This window comes from Laccaria bicolor, genomic scaffold, assembly GCF_000143565.1.
Source record: "Laccaria bicolor S238N-H82 LACBIscaffold_11 genomic scaffold, whole genome shotgun sequence".
In the NCBI taxonomy this organism is placed as follows: Eukaryota; Fungi; Basidiomycota; class Agaricomycetes; order Agaricales; family Hydnangiaceae; genus Laccaria; species Laccaria bicolor.
The window spans coordinates 271,825-293,343 of NW_001889882.1; the positions used below are offsets into that span (position 1 = coordinate 271,825).

At 48.8% G+C, this 21,519-nt stretch overlaps 9 protein-coding genes across 9 annotated transcripts; 5 read left to right on the plus strand and 4 right to left on the minus strand.

Annotated features, from left to right (window-relative positions):
- Positions 1-219: 219 nt before the first annotated feature.
- On the plus strand, positions 220-2,488 carry LACBIDRAFT_326768 (uncharacterized protein; the record flags this gene model as incomplete). The annotated part of the gene is made up of 6 exons (XM_001880564.1): positions 220-556; positions 710-935; positions 1,193-1,499; positions 1,562-1,674; positions 1,697-1,970; positions 2,153-2,488. The coding sequence occupies 6 exons, from the start codon at positions 220-222 to the stop codon at positions 2,486-2,488; spliced, it is 1,593 nt and encodes a 530-aa protein (XP_001880599.1).
- A 506-nt stretch (positions 2,489-2,994) lies between these two features.
- On the minus strand, positions 2,995-5,958 carry LACBIDRAFT_326769 (uncharacterized protein; the record flags this gene model as incomplete). The annotated part of the gene is made up of 11 exons (XM_001880794.1): positions 2,995-3,054; positions 3,190-3,373; positions 3,435-3,486; positions 3,618-3,876; positions 3,982-4,314; positions 4,364-4,660; positions 4,713-4,961; positions 4,995-5,429; positions 5,501-5,712; positions 5,794-5,847; positions 5,901-5,958. 11 exons carry the CDS (start codon positions 5,956-5,958, stop codon positions 2,995-2,997), a joined length of 2,193 nt encoding a protein of 730 aa, XP_001880829.1.
- Positions 5,959-6,238: 280 nt separating this feature from the next.
- Positions 6,239-10,119, minus strand: LACBIDRAFT_294126 (uncharacterized protein; the record flags this gene model as incomplete). Its single annotated transcript, XM_001880795.1, has 12 exons — positions 6,239-6,256; positions 6,323-6,550; positions 6,607-7,174; positions 7,225-7,337; positions 7,392-7,876; positions 7,931-8,130; positions 8,184-8,653; positions 8,706-8,961; positions 9,009-9,349; positions 9,401-9,685; positions 9,737-10,039; positions 10,093-10,119. The coding sequence occupies 12 exons, from the start codon at positions 10,117-10,119 to the stop codon at positions 6,239-6,241; spliced, it is 3,294 nt and encodes a 1,097-aa protein (XP_001880830.1).
- A 233-nt stretch (positions 10,120-10,352) lies between these two features.
- On the plus strand, positions 10,353-11,872 carry LACBIDRAFT_296943 (uncharacterized protein; the record flags this gene model as incomplete). Its single annotated transcript, XM_001880565.1, has 4 exons — positions 10,353-10,384; positions 10,435-10,763; positions 10,814-10,938; positions 10,988-11,872. 4 exons carry the CDS (start codon positions 10,353-10,355, stop codon positions 11,870-11,872), a joined length of 1,371 nt encoding a protein of 456 aa, XP_001880600.1.
- Positions 11,873-12,069: 197 nt separating this feature from the next.
- On the plus strand, positions 12,070-12,372 carry LACBIDRAFT_296944 (uncharacterized protein; the record flags this gene model as incomplete). Its single annotated transcript, XM_001880566.1, has 1 exon — positions 12,070-12,372. The coding sequence occupies one exon, from the start codon at positions 12,070-12,072 to the stop codon at positions 12,370-12,372; it is 303 nt and encodes a 100-aa protein (XP_001880601.1).
- An 8-nt stretch (positions 12,373-12,380) lies between these two features.
- LACBIDRAFT_296945 (uncharacterized protein) lies at positions 12,381-14,572 on the plus strand (the record flags this gene model as incomplete). Its single annotated transcript, XM_001880567.1, has 9 exons — positions 12,381-12,659; positions 12,756-12,872; positions 12,926-13,164; positions 13,216-13,410; positions 13,462-13,865; positions 13,936-14,002; positions 14,078-14,288; positions 14,353-14,484; positions 14,543-14,572. 9 exons carry the CDS (start codon positions 12,381-12,383, stop codon positions 14,570-14,572), a joined length of 1,674 nt encoding a protein of 557 aa, XP_001880602.1.
- A 1,503-nt stretch (positions 14,573-16,075) lies between these two features.
- On the plus strand, positions 16,076-19,301 carry LACBIDRAFT_296947 (uncharacterized protein; the record flags this gene model as incomplete). Its single annotated transcript, XM_001880568.1, has 8 exons — positions 16,076-16,236; positions 16,298-16,551; positions 16,611-16,651; positions 16,700-16,831; positions 16,884-17,518; positions 17,574-18,753; positions 18,807-18,878; positions 18,933-19,301. 8 exons carry the CDS (start codon positions 16,076-16,078, stop codon positions 19,299-19,301), a joined length of 2,844 nt encoding a protein of 947 aa, XP_001880603.1.
- Positions 19,302-19,608: 307 nt separating this feature from the next.
- On the minus strand, positions 19,609-20,933 carry LACBIDRAFT_326772 (uncharacterized protein; the record flags this gene model as incomplete). The annotated part of the gene is made up of 4 exons (XM_001880796.1): positions 19,609-19,794; positions 19,989-20,086; positions 20,205-20,448; positions 20,544-20,933. 4 exons carry the CDS (start codon positions 20,931-20,933, stop codon positions 19,609-19,611), a joined length of 918 nt encoding a protein of 305 aa, XP_001880831.1.
- A 145-nt stretch (positions 20,934-21,078) lies between these two features.
- Positions 21,079-21,330, minus strand: LACBIDRAFT_296950 (uncharacterized protein; the record flags this gene model as incomplete). The annotated part of the gene is made up of 2 exons (XM_001880797.1): positions 21,079-21,261; positions 21,319-21,330. The coding sequence occupies 2 exons, from the start codon at positions 21,328-21,330 to the stop codon at positions 21,079-21,081; spliced, it is 195 nt and encodes a 64-aa protein (XP_001880832.1).
- Between the last annotated feature and the right edge of the window lie 189 nt (positions 21,331-21,519).

The window sequence follows — 21,519 nt, forward strand, 5'->3', positions numbered from 1 at the left end:
TGCTGCTTAGTCAGCAGTTTTGACATTTTGCGGTGATGGGAAGTAGATTGTGCCAGAATAAATGGGATTTGAAAACCGTCCGGGAGTCCAGAATTTCAGAGAGTCCATAGAGTCACGCGGCATTGAACGTGATAGCCAAACGTGACCTCTCGCGTAGGTTCCTGGCGAGTGGCGAGCGCTTCACCCCGCCCGTTCCTGTCGTCGCTATTCCTCTGCCAGATGTCCCTCTTCACATGCGGCCTCAAGGATCCTCCATGGCTCAACCCTGCGCTTCGTCTCATCCCACCGCCTGTCGAACCGTTATGCAGAGTGGGCCTTAAGAGGGCCTTCCTCTCCCGCCATCTTCAGAGAAGACAATCAAGGCACGCTGCGTCAAGGCGCCGTGCACTCATGTTGCTGCAGGGTCGTGCACCGACCAAATGTGCAAGGCGTGTTTTGAGAAAACTCTGTCGTTTGTTTCTTCAAAAAATACAACCGAGGTCGTCGACCAATTTCCGTCTCTGGCCACCCGCTCACCTCGCTCGCTACCAAGAGAAGGTGATTGATATTCTACATTGTAAGATACCCCATTTAGGTACGAATTATGAATGTATAGTTGTTGCAAATTGAGGGATCGTAACACCGTGCTGCTAGACTCGCCTTGACGCGTCGTCTAGAAGTCATGTGATAGCTCGATCGGGAATCACCTGACTCTACGAACTCCATGGAGTTTCCGGAGAGTTTTCAAATCCCGTTTGCTCTCGATTGTGCACGCATGCAACATCTTGGCAACATAACCATCGTGCCTCAAGGCTCAAACCAAGGTTGAACGTTGAGTTCTTGAAGTTGGGTCAAAAGCTTGAGGCTTTTTACAGTCCCTCCGCCTCCACCGACGCCCTCCCCACCATTAGCTGTCGTGTCACAGAAGCCAAATCCGCGTCTTATTTAACTGTGGAGTATGTGCTCGCTCTCCCAGGAGCCTTCTCGACAGCTTGTTCACAAACTTGGACCGACGAACGAAAGCCGGAAATGGTCTATGATTTTGCAAACAGCTGGAAACTTCGTTGTTCTTTGAACATCAACTTTCAGCATCCCACCTCCCAAAAACCCTACTTTTGACGAACAGAGTACGAGCGTTTGGAATCTTCTACTGTCGACTGGACAGCTAGCAATAGCGAGACCTCACGTGCCAAATACGAAGACAAGCTCATAGACGCTCCAGTCTTGGTATCTTGTTTAACTTCCACGAACATGTCGGCGCCGACAGTTTCTCCGTCATCGCTTTACGCCGTCTCCTACTTAAGCTTCGTTCTTTCTTCGATGCCGAAGACGAGGCAGGTGCCCAAAGAGCATTCAGGTTATGCTGTCACCGCGTTTACGATGTTAAAGGCGGCGGCTGTGAGGTTCACGGACTACTTGATGGACAAGTTAACCGCCTTTCTAATGTTCTCAGTATACGTGTGAAGTTGCACCGTGCACCTGACCGCTTTGCACTTGGGTTTAAGGCCGTTCCTGGGAAGGTGAGTTCCACAACATGTTACATCTTTTCCCTTTTTGTATGACGATTGATCAAATCCGATAGAAACACACATATGATGTGTATATGGCTGAAAGGGAAAAACCTGCGATACCATTGTATCAACCCACGGCCGCCACTCTTGATCAGCCCAGACGCAGCATTTTGTCGTGCACGCGGTACTCTGCCAGAACTTCCTAGCCCTTCGTCTCTTGACGTGGCTGTCACAACTCAAATGGTCCTCTCTAACCTTCGTCGAACGTCCCCTATTGGTCGGCACCACCATGATCCGGCTTACCTTCCTCAACTAGAGGAGCTCCTGATTGAAATTACTCAACAAAGCCAAACTCTTGTGCAACATTTTCGCGATAAGGCAAAGGATGCCCTCAAGGAGATCGCAGAGCGGCGCAAGAGTTCAGAACGAATCGACGCACTGAGGAACGCCGTTTCCCATGCGGCTACAGGGAAACTTACCGTGGGAGAGATCCGCCCCATGCCTTCCAAGAATCGGTATCACGATTCCGAGGATTCTCAAACAACTGCAGTTTCTACACCTTCCTAGTACCCAGCTGCTTCCCCTCATGTTAACGATCGTCGTGACGTTGCAACTCAAACCACCTATGAATCCAAGTGCAACTTCCCCCTCTAATCCGGCAGCCTGGACTTTCCTTCCTCGTTCATAATGACGACCCATCTATGTACAAAGTTTACCTCGTGGGCCTCTGGGAGGTTGATCGTGAACTTGAGGAACTCGAGGAAAAAGCGACGCCTTCAGACACTGACGGCCAAGACTATGGCTCTACGAGATCAACCATCGACTCGCGGGTGATGCATCTCTCAAAGAAAGCTCAAGGAATTAGAGTTGCAGCAGAAGGGGAGAACAAGGGAACCTCAAGGCTCAAAGCTTGGCTTAAACGGGTCGTTCTTCCCGTCCAACATCAGACCAAGCTAGAATTGGTTCTCGACGTTGACGAGAAAGGTGCCATGCAGTGACGGAAATATCCCTGCCCAGGAACTGCTTTACCGCTCAGGAGGCCTTTGATGCGTCCATCAGTGGTGCTCTGAGAACGTCACAGCTGGTCCTTCACTCTGCATGGCGTGACTTGGAAACAGTTCAAGATTGCGTGGCTTCCGTGAGTACATTAAATCAAACCTTTCATACAGCCGCTCATCTTCATTTATCCGAGCAACTCATCAACTAGGATTGAGCGTGTAATCAAAAGGGCGGTCAAGGTTAGTCATCCCAAATTATTTCCTGCTGGTCGTGTTGTTGAACTGGCATAAGAGAAACGAAAGCAATGCTCGCCAAACTCCGTGCGTCGGAGGCGGGCGCACAATGAACTGATGGTGAGATCTTTCAGCAACAAGATTTAGATACGGGTTCCCCTGGTCTACCTGGATATTCCAAGGGAATGGAAGGTTGATGTTCACTACAAGAGGCGTTACAACTGTTGCCCCCTCTGGTTACGACCCAGCACGTTTAAGCGTTCTTAATCGAGTCAGTCTGTGCGCCAATATCCGATACCAAGGAACATCGTCGGTGGCTGGTGTGATAAAGCCTGGTTACGGTGTCAACGTTGAGCCGGGGAATGTGTCAACTAGCAACGAAGGGCATAATTAATCATAATTTAAGCTTGTGACGAACAACATAATTACTGAAGTACACCACGACATTGTTCTCTACTGATTCTCACCTGCTGAGCCTTGAAGAATAGATTGCGTTCTATATCCTTAGCCTCTTCAATATTGCATCGCCTTGCATGCCCAAAGTCAATGATTGTAACTCTGAAGTCACTGATGAGGATATTTTCCGGCCGAATATCATCGTGGATGATACCTGTGTGATGGATGGCCTCCAATGTTGACATAGCTGAATCACTATTCAGGAGTAAACATTTAGTACTGGAGGGACAAGTCTCGATCAAGTCACAAAACTTACTAGTCAGAAGTTGACAGCATACATCCTGGAGCCAGCATAGAGATCAGAACACCTGCATAAAGCATAACAAGTGTGCATGCAGAATCTTCAAGGTCATTGAAGAAACCAATGGTTGGTGTGATGCCTCGATGAACGCCTTTGGACTTCAGAAGACGATAACAAGACAATAAAGTTCATATTCACTCTTAAGGGAATCCCGCTGTTGACCATCAAATGCAAGCTTCACAACAGCATCCAGTGTTCCTTCCATGCTTTTTGGCTTGAGGGTGCCACGGAGGGCTATGCCAGTTGCACCTTGTCCAATTTCTGAAGTGATGACAATGGTCATACATTGACTTCCATCAGTGCAGTGGCATGGAGAAAATGGGGGACTGTTTGGTGAGATATTCAAAGGCAAGGAGCGAATGAATGATGCCAGAATGGGAGAGTTGTACACTCCATACTGGAGATAGAGGTGTATAAGATCACAGTGGCTGGAGACATCTATAATTTTCTGGTGGTCATCAACATCATTGGCAGTTGACATTGCCAAAGCAAACATACATACCTCAATGTCCAGTCTTTCAGCAGCAACACCTTTATCCCTGCTGTGTTCAAGGCCACTTGCTCCAGAACGGCCTGCTCCATGGCCACCTTTACTCTGGCCACCATCAGTGGCATATTTGTCATCTTGTTCCATGTGATCCATTGCATCTTGGACAGCAGCAATAATAATGCCAACATGAATTTTCCTGTATCCAGGATTAACACATTGGTAAGGTATGATAACATCGGATACGTACAGCGTCTGCGAACTTCGGTGACGTATGCCGATAACTTCATGGTTACCAGAGTGAAGCACGACAACTGACGTGTTAACTCTTGTAGCTTGTGCCCAGACCTGTGAAATTTGATATTAACATTATTTTGGCAGAATTTTGTACTGTTACCTGCTGGACAAAGGAAAGTGCCGTTGTGTCCCTGGTTCTGGGATCCTGATCGATTGCGCCACTGGGATCCTCATAGGTCGCGTCGCTTGAATCATCGCTCAAATTAACATCATCAAATTTTTGTCGCTTACTGCACTTCAGAGGGGCAGGTGTGATTGAGGGTTCCATGGAGAAGACCCCGCTATCAGGTCTTCTACGTTTCTCACCACAATTTGATGCAATTGATGGTGCCAATGTCGAGGTACCTGCCATTGCAACTGGGGTAGTTTGTGTTTTTAGGTGGTCAATTCGTGGAGCCTTTAACAATATGATGAACAGAATGTTAAATACAAGATGTAACGGAACGCACAAGGAGATTCCACGGGGGATGCACTGCATCACGTCCAACAACAATTTTCGCAGCTTGATCCCTTCCTGTCTTGTGATTACGGTCTGTGCACGGGTTGGATTCGCAACGCTCCCAAGAAAACTCTGTCATTTTGGTAACATCGTCCATTACGCTGAAAGGAGTTACAGTCAGACTCTTCAACTGAAAAGTTGTTAACGGCGTTCCATCTGCCCGCATCTTTTTGATAAACTCGCGAGTGGCCCCGTCCATCTATTCTAATATTGCATTCATGTTTCGTTCAACCATTTCAATGGTTGATGATCTCCGAAAAAAAAGTTCGCCGTCCACAGTGTTTGCATAACTTGACTCGGAGGAAACGTCCGAGGAGTAACATATGAGAGTTTGCCATTCTGGTACAGCATCAGGATGCAGGAGTAGCGTTGAAGCCACATATGGGCAGAAGGTCCCGGTTGTTGCTTGCAAAAGGGCAGCAACTCCTTTCTCGGTGTCTACCGAGTCAGTTCTTTGGAGCTCTTCGGCGTACTTTCTTTGCTTGGCTGTTATGAAAGCGTAGTCGGGAGGTGGAAGGGCATCTTTTACACGTTCAAGCGCTGAATCTACAGTTTCCGCTAGAATTCGTGATAGGGATGGAATGTGTACCACCCGCTTGAGGATTGCTTTATTAGAGAAGTGTTTGTCGAAGAATGTCGGTCGGCGAGATGCAGTGGATATTAGTAACTGCGAACAACATCATCCATACCAGGAGTTTGGACTTCAACATTTCATTTGGACTGGGATCAAGATGTCACCCAGACGGGCCTCGAGATACAACGTCGATAAGGTACGGGATGTTCAAGTTGTTCGAAGAGCTCTTTCAAGTCAGTCTGGGGTCTTGTCGGGGTTGGACCTGGTGAGGAGGGGCAATGAGAACGTTTCGGAGAAGGAGTACCATATCTGCAAAATGTGTTGAGAAGGTTGTTGGATGTGGGCGCGACGTCCTTCGAGACGCGTTGGTTGTGATCTGAGTGACATTAATGAATTTCAGGGCTTGCCTTGCAATAATTAACGCGGAAATTACGTCCTGTTCACAGATGAAGCTTACCTTGCTGGCCACTGGCATGCCCCAAGCCGGAGTCCCTCAAGAAAGCCACATGCGCTATAGGCAACTCGACTTAATACGTATCCAACTTGTCATCGTCCTTCTCTTACCCTCCAGCCCCACAGGCGATGATCTCTGCGACAGCACATCCCAAGATCCTACACTCATCAAATTCCTCCTAGACGCATGCAGCTGAAAACTGCTTGGGCGCGTCCCCCTTAGCAGTCAAGAATGACCTTGGGGTCCCTGAATCTCCGTTCATATTTTCGTTATCCGCAAGTGATTGTACTGCGTCTGAGCAAATTACGCGAAGAAGGAATTGTTGAAGGAGGAAGAGAGTCAAGGAAAAGAACAGATTGACATAGTCAAGTCTTGCTACCAAGAGGCTCGGGAGCAGCTACCATAATTAATTGGACCCTTGGAAAGTAGTACTTTCGAGTTTAACCTTTCAATTTCCTTCATGTGACTATTGTAAATTCAGCAGCAGAGAACAAAAGATTATAATAACGAGGGGTATTGCTTTCTATCATACATTGCGGTATTCAAACGCTGGGCTTCCAGGTTCTGAAGTATCAATGATGTTCTTCGTGTATCCAGCCTCGCCCTCTTTTTGCCTCGCTTCATCAACCGACAAGACCTCAACGTCCACAAGATTCAAAGACTTCTTCAGGTACGGCAGTATCTCGGTTAGAACGGCGCTCTCTGAGAAGGGCAGGGCACGACGGAAGGCTGTCTGGGCGCCAAATTGCGACATTCGTTTCTGCGAAGCAAAAGACCGTTAGTAATCCCGGATTGGCCAAAAAAAGATGTTCTAACCTTGAATGCCTGAATGAATGGCATAACGCGCTTATCCTTTATCAGCCCATTCCCTGTCAGCAGTTGCTTGACCTTTGCATCGTCCACCTTATCCGCAACCTCATCGTATGAATCCTTGATAACCTGAACGCAGGTATTCTGCCACTCAGGGAACGTCGTCGCCACATAAATCCTAACAGCCTTCGGCTTCTTAGGATCAAACATCGACTCCGTCGGCGCCTTCTTGCCTTTAACCTTGCTCATCATCTTCAACAACGACACCTCGGCATCGCGGATCGTCTTGATCGTCTCGCGCATGTAGCTCCCTGCTTCGATCAGCGTACGGTCTACGGGTTTGGAGGGTGTAGGCCACAAGGCGAGCTGGATGGATTGGGGGTTCTTCAGGATGCCTGACCAGATGTGTTCGGCAAAGTGAGGTGCGATGGGTGTGACTAGCAGGGCTGCGATGCGGATCCAGTTGGGGATTAGATCTGCGTGCATGCCGACGTCTGAGGTCACTTCGCGGTACCAATCTCGCGCGCTCTGCAGCTCGTAGAATCCGTACTTTAGGGCGTCTTTGTAATTTGTTCTGTGGAAACGGGTAAGGGTAGCAGACGGTGGGAGGGATAAGGGACGAACGCTTCGTAATGACTATGGGTAATGTTGATCAGCTCATTGACCTCTTGCTCGAAGACCTCGTCATGGTAATTTCGAGGTCCAGACCGGAGGTTAGCGTGGTCGTTGACAATTTCCTGTGAAAAAGAAATGTCAACCAGAGCAATGTAAACCGAGAAGGTAAAACCTACCTCACACCATCCCAACAAAGTATGCACCCTAAGAATATTCGCATTCGCCGTCTTCTCCTCGAAATTCGCATCCTCCAGACCGTCCCCAGCGTCCGCCAAACTCAACCTTGTCGCATCCGCACCAAACTTCTCAATAGCCTCGCGTAACGTCAACGAATTCCCCGTACTCTTTGACATCTTCTTTCCATTCAACATCAAGTGCCCGTTCGTCCGCATGCTCAGAGGCCACTTGTCCTCAGGGAATAGCGCAGCGTGGTTGTACAGCGCGAAAGTTAGGTGGTTGGGTACGAGGTCCTTTGCTGAGGAACGAATGTCGAAAGGGTAGAAGAACTCGTATTCGTGTTTGAGGGCGTCTACTTTTTCTTTGGGTAGGGGAGCTGGGGATGGGAAGGGCCCGTTGCAGAAGATATATTCCCAGATTTCGTCGGTCATCTGCCCGGGAATGATACCCAATGGGCCAGGTTTGCTTCCGTCAATGCTGCCTTCTGTGATAGTAGTTAGACGCAACTGTGTTTTTCAAGAGGGAAAAGCGAGCGTACCATGCAGCAACTGTGCGACCGTGTAATAGCTCATGTAAATCGTAGAGTCACTCAAGGATTCCACCAAGAAATGACGATCCCAGGGCAACTCCGAACCCAAACCATACGTCCGCGCACAAGCCCACTTGTTCAACCACGCTAGGGTCTTTTCAAACGCATGTCGTGTCTCTTGGGAGTAGGTATTCATCTTGGCCAACAACCTTTTCTTTCATCAGTTCCAAGGCACAAAACAAAATGCGGGGAAAAACCTTACCCTTCAGTCTGCGCCCTCCAAACAGGCTCTCCATAATCCAAATACCACTGATCCATCAGGGCGACAACACACTCATCCGCACTCCGTGAAATGACCAGTCCTTCTGGCTCAGCGTACGCAAATGCCACACCAGCCTTGATCATCGCCTCTCTAACCTTCGGCTTCGCATCCTGCACGCTTTCGCCCTTGTACTCCCCAACTAACATGGTCCCGTTATAAAAACCCTCCTTGTACGCAATCTCCTTCGCCTCAGCCAGCTGTTTCGTATCTTTTTGAGACTGGATCTTTAGCTGCTTGACGATGGCGGGTGCCGTCATGTCGCCGTAGGTCGGTGTGGAGATGACGGGGACGGGGTCAATGGATGCCCATGCAGGCTCGATTTTGTAGAATTCGGTCTTTTTGCGGAGGTCCATTAGGGTCTGGTAGTCGTCTGGTGAATCGGAGGGTACGGATGTGACGACGCCCGTTCCCTATTTCTTGTGTTAGCTCGCGTTCAAGTGATGTGGATTGTAAGATACACACTTTGGTAGCTAGGACGTTATCCATTGGTAAGACGTAGACCTCGGGGTTGATCGCGTAGGGCGCTTTGATCCTGGTCCCGACGATCTTGGCTCCGTCCAGCTCAGCTAGTTGTTCGATGTGTCCCCGTGGCGTGATAGTCCCCTGGAAAGCCATGTTGCGAGCAGCTCGCAAAGTGCAGACGAAAGCCTCCTTGTCGTTGACGGCGAACAGTCCATATTTAATCGACGTTCCAACGAAGCAGTTGGTTTGGCCGTACCTGCTTTCTTTAGAAGTTGTCAAAGATAGAAGGCTCGAGAGACTCACATAGTTTCAGGACGCAGAGTCGCTGCTACCAAGAAGGCCTTGCGTTCACCGACCTTGCCTTCGATCGCAGCCTTGGCCGAAGGACTCCATTCGACCACCTCCATCTTGATACCGGTATATTCCTGTGGTCCAAAACCTTCTCCATCCTGACGATCGTGATCCATACATGGTTGTCCATCCTTGGGGCTGTAGATGGTGTACCGCTCGCCAAATTTGATTTTACCCAGTTTGTACAGTTTGTTCACCTGCCATCGGACAAAGGCATCGTAGTAGGGATTAGCTTTTGTTGTCAAGAAGGACCTTCGCCAATCTATACGCGAGCCGAAGGCGTTGTTGTCGTTCTAGATGTTTTATTAACTGCAGTGTGGCATGTAGAATAGATGATAACTCACAATGGCAATGGGAGGGAAGTAGGTCAACCAATACAAGGGATCCGCAAACTTCTTGATCTCGGCTCTTGGTACACCGATGGACTCCATGATTTGGAACTGGTAGGTGAGTCCTGTTGACTTGGCCACCAACTTTCCCTTCTTCGCCTTGCTCTTGTCACCCGCCGCCGCCTCTTCCTTCTCCTTCTCCGCCTCTGCCTCCGCGTCTATCGCCGCTTGCACTTGCTCAAAATTCTCGAAATCAGGTCCAAACAACTCCATTTCGCGAATAATTTTGTCCGATGACGCCTACCCCACCCATCCTCAGCGCCGGTAAAAAAAAGGTACATAAAAACGCACCTTGATAGGCATCCCCGTAACATGGAATCCATGCGGGAATAAGACACGCTTGCCCAACATCCGCTGGTACCCCGCTGCAAACTCGATTTTGGAGATGGTAAACGCATGACCCAAGTGCAAGCTGCCATTCATGTATGGGTATGGAAAATTTCCGAACCATTTCGGGTATTTCGCCTTGACTTCCGCGGAGGAGAGGCCAGCTAGCTCTGCTGGAGGAGGCGCGTTGACCTCGAAGAGACGTTCCGATTGCCAGCGATCTTGATACTGTTTCTCTAGTGATTTTAGGTGATCTCGTTTGCCGGTCTGTGTTGCGATGAGATGAGGGTAGAGAGAAGCGAGAAAGAGAGGAGACGAACCTGGGCCAGCTCAATAGTCTGTGCCATTTTTGGAGAGCTGTGGTACGGTCGTCTTCTAGTGAGTGTCCAAAGACTGGGCAGTCTTGTTGGGAGGAAGGAAAGAGCGGAAATCGTGAATCGATGTATCTAGTCAATCAGTGTGCACTTTTCTTGTAATTTGAGCCGAGTCATATGGACAACGTCGATGAAATTTTGTTGGCAGTAATCTTATCTTATCTATAAGCTACATCCTCATCTAATCGCAGTTACTTTCAACCATCATGCCAGGCGCTAATTACATGGGCGGAAAACGGTACTCTCCCTTTTTATTCATCCAATACAATTAACCCAACCATCTTGAAGAAATGCGGCAAAAGCACGAACGAGGGATGTAGTCGGCCGACAACAGAAAGGTTTCTTCGGACGTCAACGTCTCAATATTCTTTCCAAGGGACTTCAAACATCAACACCCAAGTTATCAAGAGACGCGCCAGATCCTCGAGCAAAGGAGGAAATAACACTGGCTCATGCGCATTTGAACCATATCCCAGAGCCACCAAGCCCCATGACATCGACGCCTCCACCTAGGAAAAAGCAGAGACTGCTCATGGAAGCGCATACATCGAGCTCTGGAGAAAGTGGGAGCAGCCGAAGACAGTCAAAGGTGCTTGATGCATTAGATATAGAAGAACGTGAGTCCTCAGCTGCTTTTATTGTCGTTCCATAACGGAGGCTTGCAAAGCAATGTTCTTGCGGGGCATGTTGGACCGAATTTTAGCTATGCCTGATCTGGCCGGGCTCCCCAGCGTCAGGGAGGCAGAGAGGTCGATGCCTAAGCAAGTTGCGCCTCGAGGGAAGAAGAGACAAGTGCGTGTTTTTCATATTCGCGATGGGTGCAGCTTGACTTTTTCTCCAGAGAACGCCTTCTCCTTTAGGCGTCCAATACTCTTATAGACTATATGGGAATCGGTCTTCTTCACCCGTTACTTCTACCATGAACGAGGCATTGACGCACGAGCAGACGGATATGGGAGAACGAGCGCATATATTCACGGAGTCTGTGCACAGTACATCGTCGAGAGGAACATATCAATCGTCCAAACACGAGAGCGTGCAACCAGAATTCGAGGAAAACCAGCAAGAGGAAGAGAGCGACTTCAACGACAGCGGTTATGCCGAGCTCGAATCAATAGAAAATGGCCACGAATCCATTTTGCCTCGCTCCAGTTCCCCTTGCTTCTCTGGCTCCCCTCCCGAAAAGAGCTCAGCAGAGGGTCGTGCCCTCCAAGTGTCGTCGTCTCCTCGATCAAGGCGAGCGGAGACGGAACCTTTGGTGCACTATAGCTCATCCACCTCTGAGCCTTTCATGTCAGACGAAGTTGATTTGGGTGATTCATGGTTGCCTTCTGTGGTTAGTCTAGAACCACGACGAGCTGGATCTTGGCCTGCTTATGGTTGCTTGTTTGAGCAAGAGGATCCATGGCGCACCATCGGTCTGATTCTTGGGCTTCCGGAGTCTATGCCAATGGTTGAGGAGATGGGCTTTGAAATGAACGTTGATGAAGATCGGGATGTCGTCCTGGAGATGGACAGGGTCACAGACGACTTTTATCTCGAAGAGTTTGGAGATGGTGAGGAGAGTGTGTCGAGATCGGCCGAACCTGTGATTGCGAGAGTGCAAACTCCACTGGAAGTGGGATCTCAGGATAAATCAGTCATCGCAGTCGCGGAGCTGCGAGAGCTTGACGGAAAATTTTTAGGACCTAGTTTGTTCGTGGAGGATGATAGCGAAGATAACTGATTCGAGTCATAAGTGCGTGGGAAAGGAGCCGAACGTGACAAATGAGTGACACCGCCTTTTCCGCTTGCCTTTTGTCCGCTTTTGTCGCCACACACCTTGACCACAACCACTCAATCGCCCAGCTACAGCAGCTGCGGCATTCATCTAATCTCTCTTTCGTCCAATCCTTTCTTGCTCCATTCACGTCCACCACTCCAATGTTCTCCAGTCCCTCTCCAGCACCGGGCTCACGTGCACTAGCTGCCAACGCCCTTCGCAGTGCAGGTCTCATCGACAGAGACAGAGATGCCACAATGCGCGACGCAACCGACAAGCCTGGCGGTCGGAAAGGCTCATCCAAGATTCGTTCGCACCGAATACGCCCGATTGACGCATTCAAAGATGGCGCCGGTCCAAGCCACAGGGTAATTATAACGCTCATTTCTCTTACTTTCTGGACAGGGAAGGGCACCTCGCACACATTGCTCGGTCCTGTCGCCATCCCTCCTCCCCCCTTTTAATCAGAAGAATGACCAGGAGCTTACGCATCCCTCGAATATCTACGCAGCTTTCATCACGCATATCTACCTCAACTTCCCGTGCTGGTCCCTCTGACCCTTTGTCCATCCACGGTGCTGCACGACCCACTGCGGCAGGGCGCATACGCAGGAACGCAATCTCCTCCAATTCACCATCCGGCATCCCAGTTCGCATCTCATCATCAGGAAAGTCAAAGCAAGCGGTCGAACATTGGAGAGAACTTGTTCGAAAGCGCTGGAATCCTGAAGAACGTTTTCTGAATCTTGAGGTAAGCTGTTTGCCGTGGTAGTCGTTGTCAACCCTATACTTCGCAGCCACCTCCGTCTGTTTTTGTACATCCGTGACTCATTAATATATCTTTCAGTCGATGATTGAGGATGAAGTCGTGAAGAAGTACAATCTTACACCACCTGGATCCGGAAATGGATCCGCTCGTGACGCTGCGGTCATCTTTAAAATTGCGAGTGAACTCAAGCCCGAGGTGAGACACTTTTGTTCGGTGATTCTCTATGGTTTCTTACATCAAATTGTCAGGTGAAAACGCTGTCACTCGCCGGCAACAATATGACCGGAGTGCATTTGACGTTTCTAAGCAGATACCTACCTCGACTTGCGAACCTTTCCTTGCAAAAAAACAATATCTGTGCATGGAAGGATCTGGACTATATTTCTACACGGAGGGATAAGTTGGTTCATTTGCGGGAGTTGATACTCCTGGACAACCCAATTCGGGATTTGGAATTCAAGAACGGTCGTGGGGATCGTTACAAGAGGTTGGTAGGCGCCTTTTCAGAGTGATGCTTTACTTATCTTTGAGTCATTAGCGAATTGTGTCGGAGATTTACTTCGTTAGAAGTGCTGGACCAGGAAGCCATCACCCAGATATCCTTCGACGTACCACAGCCATCGGTTACCAAGGCTGACGTTGTAAAGCCCACATCGACAACATTCCCATGCGAGATGGGTCCATCTTTCGTTACGGGCGTTGATGGATCCATTGTCAGCACTTTTCTGGTTCGGTAAGTTTCCTCAACTTTGCTCTTTTGTCCTGAGCTCATGTCTACACAAAGCTTTTTCAACATGTTCGATAATCAAAGGGAGGCTCTCATCAATGCCTACGACCCATTGGCTACCTTCAGCTTTTCGGCCAACACCGCAATACCCATACGCGCGAGAATTGAAGGATTCCATTCATCACGCAACATGCCGAATCAGAGAAAGTTGGAGTGGGGGACGTGGTTGACTGGAGGCGCTGGTGGATCGAGAAATCTCAACCGGATAACTGGAGGGCTAGACAAGGCGGTGCAGAGTTTGCATATCGGCGGCGAGGCAACGGTGAAAGCCCTCGCCAATCTACCTAAAACTAGGCACGACATTGGGGGTCCTCCCGAGAAGTTTTGTTTGGATTCGTTTCCTGTTGCGCATGGTCAAGGAATGGGGTTGTTGTTGACGTTACATGGGCAGTTTACGGAAGGTACGTTAAGGATTTGGTGAAAATGAGTGATGTAGATTGACGTGGGTGCTGTTCTTTTTGTCTCGGACAGTCGGTACGGAAGGTATTAGATCATTTGATCGTACGTTCATCCTGGCGCCAGCTGTGGAAGGGTCTAGGTGTGTTCGCTTTTTCCTCATATATCTGAACTTCTTCGCTCATATTCATGCGTTCTCTTCTTCCTCGGCTTCCAGTGCGAAGCTCAACGGCTGGGATGTGGTGATTCTCTCTGATCAATGGATCATTCGTGGTTATTCCAGTCATGAAGCATGGAAGCCTGGCCCGATGTTGGTACAAGCAGCGTCAAAGCATTCGTCCACCATCAATGCCATAAACGCCACTGCGCCCGCTCTGTACGAACTCGAGTCATTGCCTGTCGATCAACAGGCCACACTTGCGCTCATGGTACGTACCTCTCCCCCACATTCATCCCCGCCGACGTCTGGTTTACCTTTTACCTCCTATACAGCCTGAGATGCAACGTAATCTAGTGTTGCAGACAATCGCACGGACCGGGTTAAACGTCAAGTTTTCTGTTGACTGTTTGACAGGTAATGGATGGGACCTAGAGAGGGCGGTTGCAAACTTCAATCAGGTCAAGGTGGGCTTTTAGACGTTTCCTTTCTCACCACTGTCGGTTTGCTGATATTTTTGCTTAGGGAACGCTGGCCAGGGACGCATTTTTGTAATGCGGCGCAAGAAGGCAGATGGGAAAGCGTTCGACTATGTATGCCATGACGAGATGGATTGGCATGAAATTCTATCCTATCGTTCCGTCTCTGGGATTCTTCAAGTTCGTCGATCGGACTATCAATATCTCATCCGCGCGCTTTTCTTCTGTTCGAATTACCTTTAACCTCCATCTACACTTCTAAATTCCCCCCTCAACTCCAATGTAACATAATACAATAACACGATACATACAATACATATTATGGGTCACCCCCCATTCATCACCATTTTTTGCATATATTCTCGGCCAATGTGTTCACTGTGTGCTCAGTTCACGCAACAATTGAATTTGATGAATATGGCATAGACCGGTCTCCCAAATTATCTCCTTCAAGCTTCAGATATCAAGTCCGCCCGCGTGTTCGCTTCTGAGGAGGGTTGCAGCAGTTATTCAATTCAATATGTCGGGGGTGAACAAAAAAAAAACAAGTTCTTTGATTTATTGGAAGAAGCGCCGGCGCTTCCATATCTTGTCGCGTGAGTCAGGGAGCCAAAGTAAATTTGCGAAAACTCCCAACTCCGATCTTCACCATTTGGTATAGGCCTTGTCCGCCTATTCGAAAGGAATACGCTAGATTATGGAGCCTCGCGCCGGTTGGAACTTGGAGGGCGTATGTATGATTGGTTTGGACAACGACGATCTTATCACACACACCCATCCCTTCATCTATCTATATTGACAGCATGTCATCTAGCTTGTTGAATACTAGTAATATAGTGAAGATATCGATATCGATATCATGGAAATCTCCAAGAATGTCCCAAGAATATCTTAACCCTTCAGATTTCCTTTCTCGTCAGTGTGCGGACAAGCGCGCAATGAGCGTCAGCGTCTCTCCCCCAACGCATGCTCGCATTTTGCTTTTGGGCAAAGGGGTGAGGATTCCAGGAAACGGGGTGACGGCGAAATTGACAGGGAAAGCGGTGTGCTTGTGCGCCTCGAGGCCCGGGCCAGGCGGGATTTTCAAATGTCGAAATTGGGCGGAGGATCGGTAGGGAAAAATTGGGACATACGGAGCTTCCAAAAGCAATCGAATTGTTGTTCCTCTCCCCTGCCCTTTTCTGATTGACATGCTCGGTCCTGTGCTCATTGAGGACCAAGCAGTTGGATTTTCACCGCCAAAAAGCCTCGTTGCATTTAGCCCATTTTCTCCGCGCCGGTGGGTCCCTCCGTCCCTTTTTCTCATATTTATTATGTTGGCCCAAATCGACCCCAAGCCTCGAGGTGATCCTCTACCTTGTCCTCACGGTATTTCTTCTCCCTCCCCCCGTCAACTGTTCCGCCCGCACCCCTTCACTATCACGAACTTCTGAGCTATAAAGAAGAAAGCTTCGTGAAATCCGTCATCAACGCGTTCTTCTACTTCTCCGTCTCATTCAGCATCTCTCTCGCTCTCTTTTACTCTTACTTGCTTAGACTGTCTTTTGACTCCATCCTTTCGCGACAATCTCTTCTTTACATGGACACCAACCAACATTCTTTCGAAAATTTCGGTCTACAACGCGCTGCGGCTGCGGGCGACGATGAGGGCGTTCGTCAGGCTCTTCATTCAGGTGCGGACGTGAACGCCTTGACCATTGAGGGGAAGACGGCGCTTATGTCTGCCATTGCTGGAGACAAGTACGTGTTTTTCTCTTTGATTCTGCGCGACATGGTTATCGAGCAGTCATTGTCCTTCCAGCTGGGAGAATCTCGACGCGTTTAACGCGTCTTTCATGACTTCCAAGCGTCTAGACGCCATACGCGTCATCCTCAATCACCCTCATATCTCGCTACTCACCCTCAACCTACCTCACCACGCTATGAACGGGACTATACCTCTTGGCATGGCTGCTTGGCTGAACATGCCCGAAGTTGTCCGTCTTCTCCTTGAGGAAAGCGCTGATTGCGTTTCTGTGGATGGGATGGATTGCCACGGTGCGACAGCTTTGATGTGTAAGGTTTATTCTTTGTCTCTGATTTAACCCTACTTTTCTGACCTATACCTTTTTCAGATGCTGGTCGTGATGGTGGTCTTGACGTGGTCCAGATCTTGGTATGTTTTCCTATGTACCCACTTGACCCTTGCGCTCATATCCGTTAGTTGTCCCATGGAGCACGCCCAGACTTCAGGGATCGCAATCACCGCACATCAATTCAGTTTGCTCTTGCCCACCCTCAGATTCTTTGGTTATGCGAAACCGTTTTACGTCGTCATAGACGGCAAGAAAGTCAAGTGAGTCATCGCTTGCTCCTCGTTACTTTTGCCTTGCCGACACTCAGTCTAGTCCGCGGATCGAGGAAAGCTGTTCTCGGAATCCAAGCACATTTTAGACTTGGCAAGCGCGGCGGCACCTTCATCCGATGATCTCGAACCTCCACAACTCTCTATCTTTACGAACGAAGCAACTTCAAGGTTGACCAATACACTCATTTCTTCCATCCGCACATCCGACCTGTCCTTCATTCATTCCATCCTTTTCTCTCCTCCCTTACCTCCGTCGGCGCATGCGGCCTTGTATCCGATGTCCGTTCCCGCTCTCGTAAACCTTCCCGATTCGAAAGGCTGGAGTCTCATCCATCACTGCGTCGCCGTGGAATCCCCCTCCATCGAAATTCTAGACACTTTGTACTATGCAGGAGCCGATATGGCCCTATTCACAACTCACGAACAACGAACACCACTGCATATTCTCGCGCAATCAGCACCTGTACTTTCTGGTCAACCAGACCACGCACTTTCTTTGTATAATTTTGTTGTACATCTCCTCCGCGACCTCCGTGCCCCCTTTTCCGCTAAGGACAAGTGGGACGAAACTTGTATCCACGTTGCCGCCGAACACGGCAATTGTATCGAATTGTTGATGTTTTTCCTCGATTTCGATTCCACTGGTTCTGTTCGCGAACAGAAAAACTCTCGAGGGTATGTGTTATGTCTTATTCCAAACATGACTGTCTAATTTATGATCTTTTCATAGGTTGACGGCCTTGGAAGTAGCAAAACCCGAATTCCTCATCGCTTTTGGAGAAAATGCTGAAAACACGAGATCTGTTTCCGCTCTTTCCAACTACACCATTAAACCAACTGGTTCCTTCGCGTCACTTGCCTCATTTTCCGGATGGTCAGACTTTATCACTGTACAAGACGACACTGCATCACTTTACACTCCTTCGTCTCTCGACGTGGCCGTCACAGCTCAACTGGTTCTCTCTAACCTTCGTCGAACGTCCCCTATTGGTCGACACCACAATGACCCTGCTTACCTTGCTCAACTAGACGAGCTCCTGACCGAAACTACTCAACAAAGCCAAACGCTTGTGCAACATTTTCGCGACAAGGCAAATGATGCTCTCAAGGAGATTGCAGAGCTGCGCAAGAGTGCAGAGCGAATCGACGCGCTTAGGAATGCAGTGTCCCATGCGGCCAGGGGCAAACTCGCCGTGAGAGGTATCCGCCCCATTCCTCCCAAAAAGCGATATCGCGATTCCGAGGATTCTCAAACAACTGCAGTTTCTACGCTTTCTGAGTACACAGTCGATTGGGTCCCTGCTTCCCCTCATGCTAACGATCGTCACGACGTTGCGACCCAAACCACTCTCCTTGACGTCCTGAATATGAATCCTAGTGCGACTTCCCGCTCGAATCCGGCAGCCTGGACTTCCTTCCTCGAGAACTTTGTTCATAATGACGATCCATCCATGTACAAGTCTTACCTCGCAGGCCTCTGGGAGGTTAACCGTGAACTTGAGGAACTCGAGGAGAAAGTGACGCCTTCAGACATATCTGGTCATGACTACGGCTCTACAAGATCAACCATCGACTCGCGAGTGAAGCATCTTTTGAAGAAAAAGAAGAAGTTGGAGGACAAGCTCAAGGAATTGGAGTCGGAGCAGAAGGGGGAGAAGAAGGGGACTTCAAGGCTAAAAGCTTGGCTCAAACGGGTCGTTCTTCCCGTCCAACATCAGACCAAGCTTGAACTGGTTCTAGACGTCGACGAGGAAAGGTGCAATGTGGGGAGGGAAGTGTCCTTGCCCAGGAACTGCCCGCTCGCTCAGGAGGCCTTTGATGCGTCCATCGATGGTGCTCTGAGAACGTCACAGTTGGTCCTTCACTCTGCATGGCGTGACTTGAAAACAGTTCAAGATTGCCTGGCTTCCGTGAGTGCATTATATCAGATCTTTCGTTCAGTTGCTCATCATCATTTATGCAGGCCGAGCAACTCATCGAGTCTGCCAATAGCTTCATCACCAGGGCTGAGCGTGTAATTAAAAGGGCGGTTAAGGTTAGTCATTCCAAATTCCTTCCTGCTGGTCGCGTTGTTGAACTTGGATATTAGAAACGAAAAGCAATGCTCGCCAAACTCCGCGCGTCGGAGGCGGGCGCACAATGGGCTGATGGTGACATCGTCCAGCAACAAGATCTAGATGCGGGTTCCCCTGGTTTACTTGGATATTCCAACATCATCTCCTTGCGTCCGAGTTTGGCGTCGATTTCTTCCATGCAGTCGACTTGCTCCTCCATCGTATCCGTCGCTGCGACTCTCACCGAGAACGACGATGAAGATACGCGCATTGTTCGCCGCTTGCTGTTGAGGAAAATTGAAGCCCAAACGTCTGGGGCGTGGGATGAGGTTGAGAAAGTCGTTGGTTGGCTGAGGGTAGTCAAGGAGGTCGTTCGTGGCATCAAGCGAAGAGCATACCTATAAGGATGCTCGGAACAATGAACTGAACTATTAGATTGTGACATTAGTGTACCTTTATTGTATTTACAAAAGTAGCATACTGTGATACGAACCCTCGATCATCATGTACATTACCATCTGCAGAGAATGGGAGGTTGATGCTCCTGAGCAGCCCAGCTTTATTACACCAGTCATCGACGTTCCTTGGTATCGAATATTGGTGCGGAGAGTAACTCAACTAAGCACGCTTTAACGTGCTGGGGGCAAGAGTTGTAACGTGTCTAGCTTATTCTACTTCGTTCTCCACACTATCGAAGATGATATGACCATCCTAGACGCCATATCGAACTATGACGGCTGCGATTCCAACGAGAATGACCACCAGCTCTTGGTCGTATACGATGTCGTTGTCGAGGAAGTCACCACCTCTCTCCCGGGGCCTGGCATTGGTTAAGTAGTCTGTATGCCTCTCGACATTCTGGCGGCATCTATCGTGATGAATGGTCGGCATTGTCGCCTATGCACCATGTGTCTTTTTGTGTCAAGTTGCGCTCAATCCAAGTGGGCTCAGTTTACTTGTAGCATGATGTTCGTCTCCAGGGCAAAAGTGACCAATGAATGACTGTAAATAAGTAAATCACAAGAAATCTACTCGGGAAGTACATATCTTCAAACCAATAACACCGTGTCGTTTTTTATAGGGCATCTCACTATCTCCGAAGATTTAGATGAGTCGTGTTCACTTGTAAATGTAACCAGCGAAGCATCAATCTTGGCTCGACTCGAAATTGCGGGGTTCGGTAGGCGAACTGTTCTCATGAAACAAAAATAGTCGACGTGTTGAATCGGTTATAGAAAAGAGTTGCAGAGATATGATCTAAAAACCACTGAACCAAAGCCAATGAATCAGATATTGGATTGACTTACCGAGTTCCAAGAAACGGCCGGACCGTGTTTCAATTACAATTTTCCTCAAATACTTGAATTGGCCTTCTCGATTTTTGGCCCACCAGCCTTCCAAGACACCACCCAAAAAAGCCTCCTCAATAAAGCATCCTGATTCTCTTAGGAGCGGACCAAGATCAGGGGTATGACAGTTCCCTCGTGACCACCAGACCAAAAGGCAGTGTGCAAGTTCATGCAAGAGGACGGCAATATAAGTAGCGATGATCTGGGAAGGGTGAATTCGTTTTTTATAGGGTGCAGCTTTCGGCATAAACAGTGGTTGGTAATGAACACTCAATCGTAAGAAGAACCGCCACTCACCGTTGATGGCTTTAGGCATTTTGCCAGCCGGTATGCAATTTGGATGTTACGATCACAGGAAGCATTGACGCCTACGTTTGTGTTACCCAACTCAAATCCTGCACCGCCTTCAGAGGTTATTAATTGCACGTTCGGGAAGCGATGTGTGAAGAAGTAACAAATATCATCGTCGTCGGGACGTCGGGACTTAGCTTTATCAAGCTTTGGTTCCGCGTTCAGGGCCTGGTACATGTGATGGAGGAGGTTTAGGAAAGGTTTTCTGAGGGTTGCATTTTGGCGGAGCGAGTCGCGGACTGTCTTTGTGAGCAATACAATTGACATGTATCGCCCCGAAAGTGTAACATCTCGTGCACTATGTCCATCTTTTGCGATGATTACCTGGAAAGGCATGATAGGGAGTAGTGGTAGGATGTGATAGAGGCGAATAGGAGTTCTTCTGTTTCAAAGCTGACCTCAACCTGATAGGTGTAGTGGTAGGATGTGATAGAGGCGAATAGGAGTTCTTCTGTTTTAAAGCTGACCTCAACCAATGGAATCATGAACAATAACTCGCACCAAACAAGCTCAATCTTGGCCTGACATTCCAGGAAAGCCCTCCGCGAAACTGTGCGTGATGAATATTGAATGAGCCTATTTTTTCGTGTTGTAAAGCGTCCGCCCGTGTTTCGCTCGAAGGAGAGGGGCGTTCAAACATCTTGCGAAATTCGAAGTCTCGATACTGAATTTAAGAAGTGGTCAATATGATCTTGTACGGACACGATAGTTACCAGCTTACCTTGTAATCCATATGGAAGCCGTTAGCGACAGTATACGGAAGAAGTCTCGGTTCGGGAAATTGTGCCGTTACTGGCCTATGTATGGGTTAGATGCTGGTCCTGCTGCAGAATCAAATGGGATAAATTTCAATAGTTCAAAGGGGTGTCACGTGTTGGAATTGCCCCCCTTGGCCTCACGAAATCCTCTATTGAAGGTTACT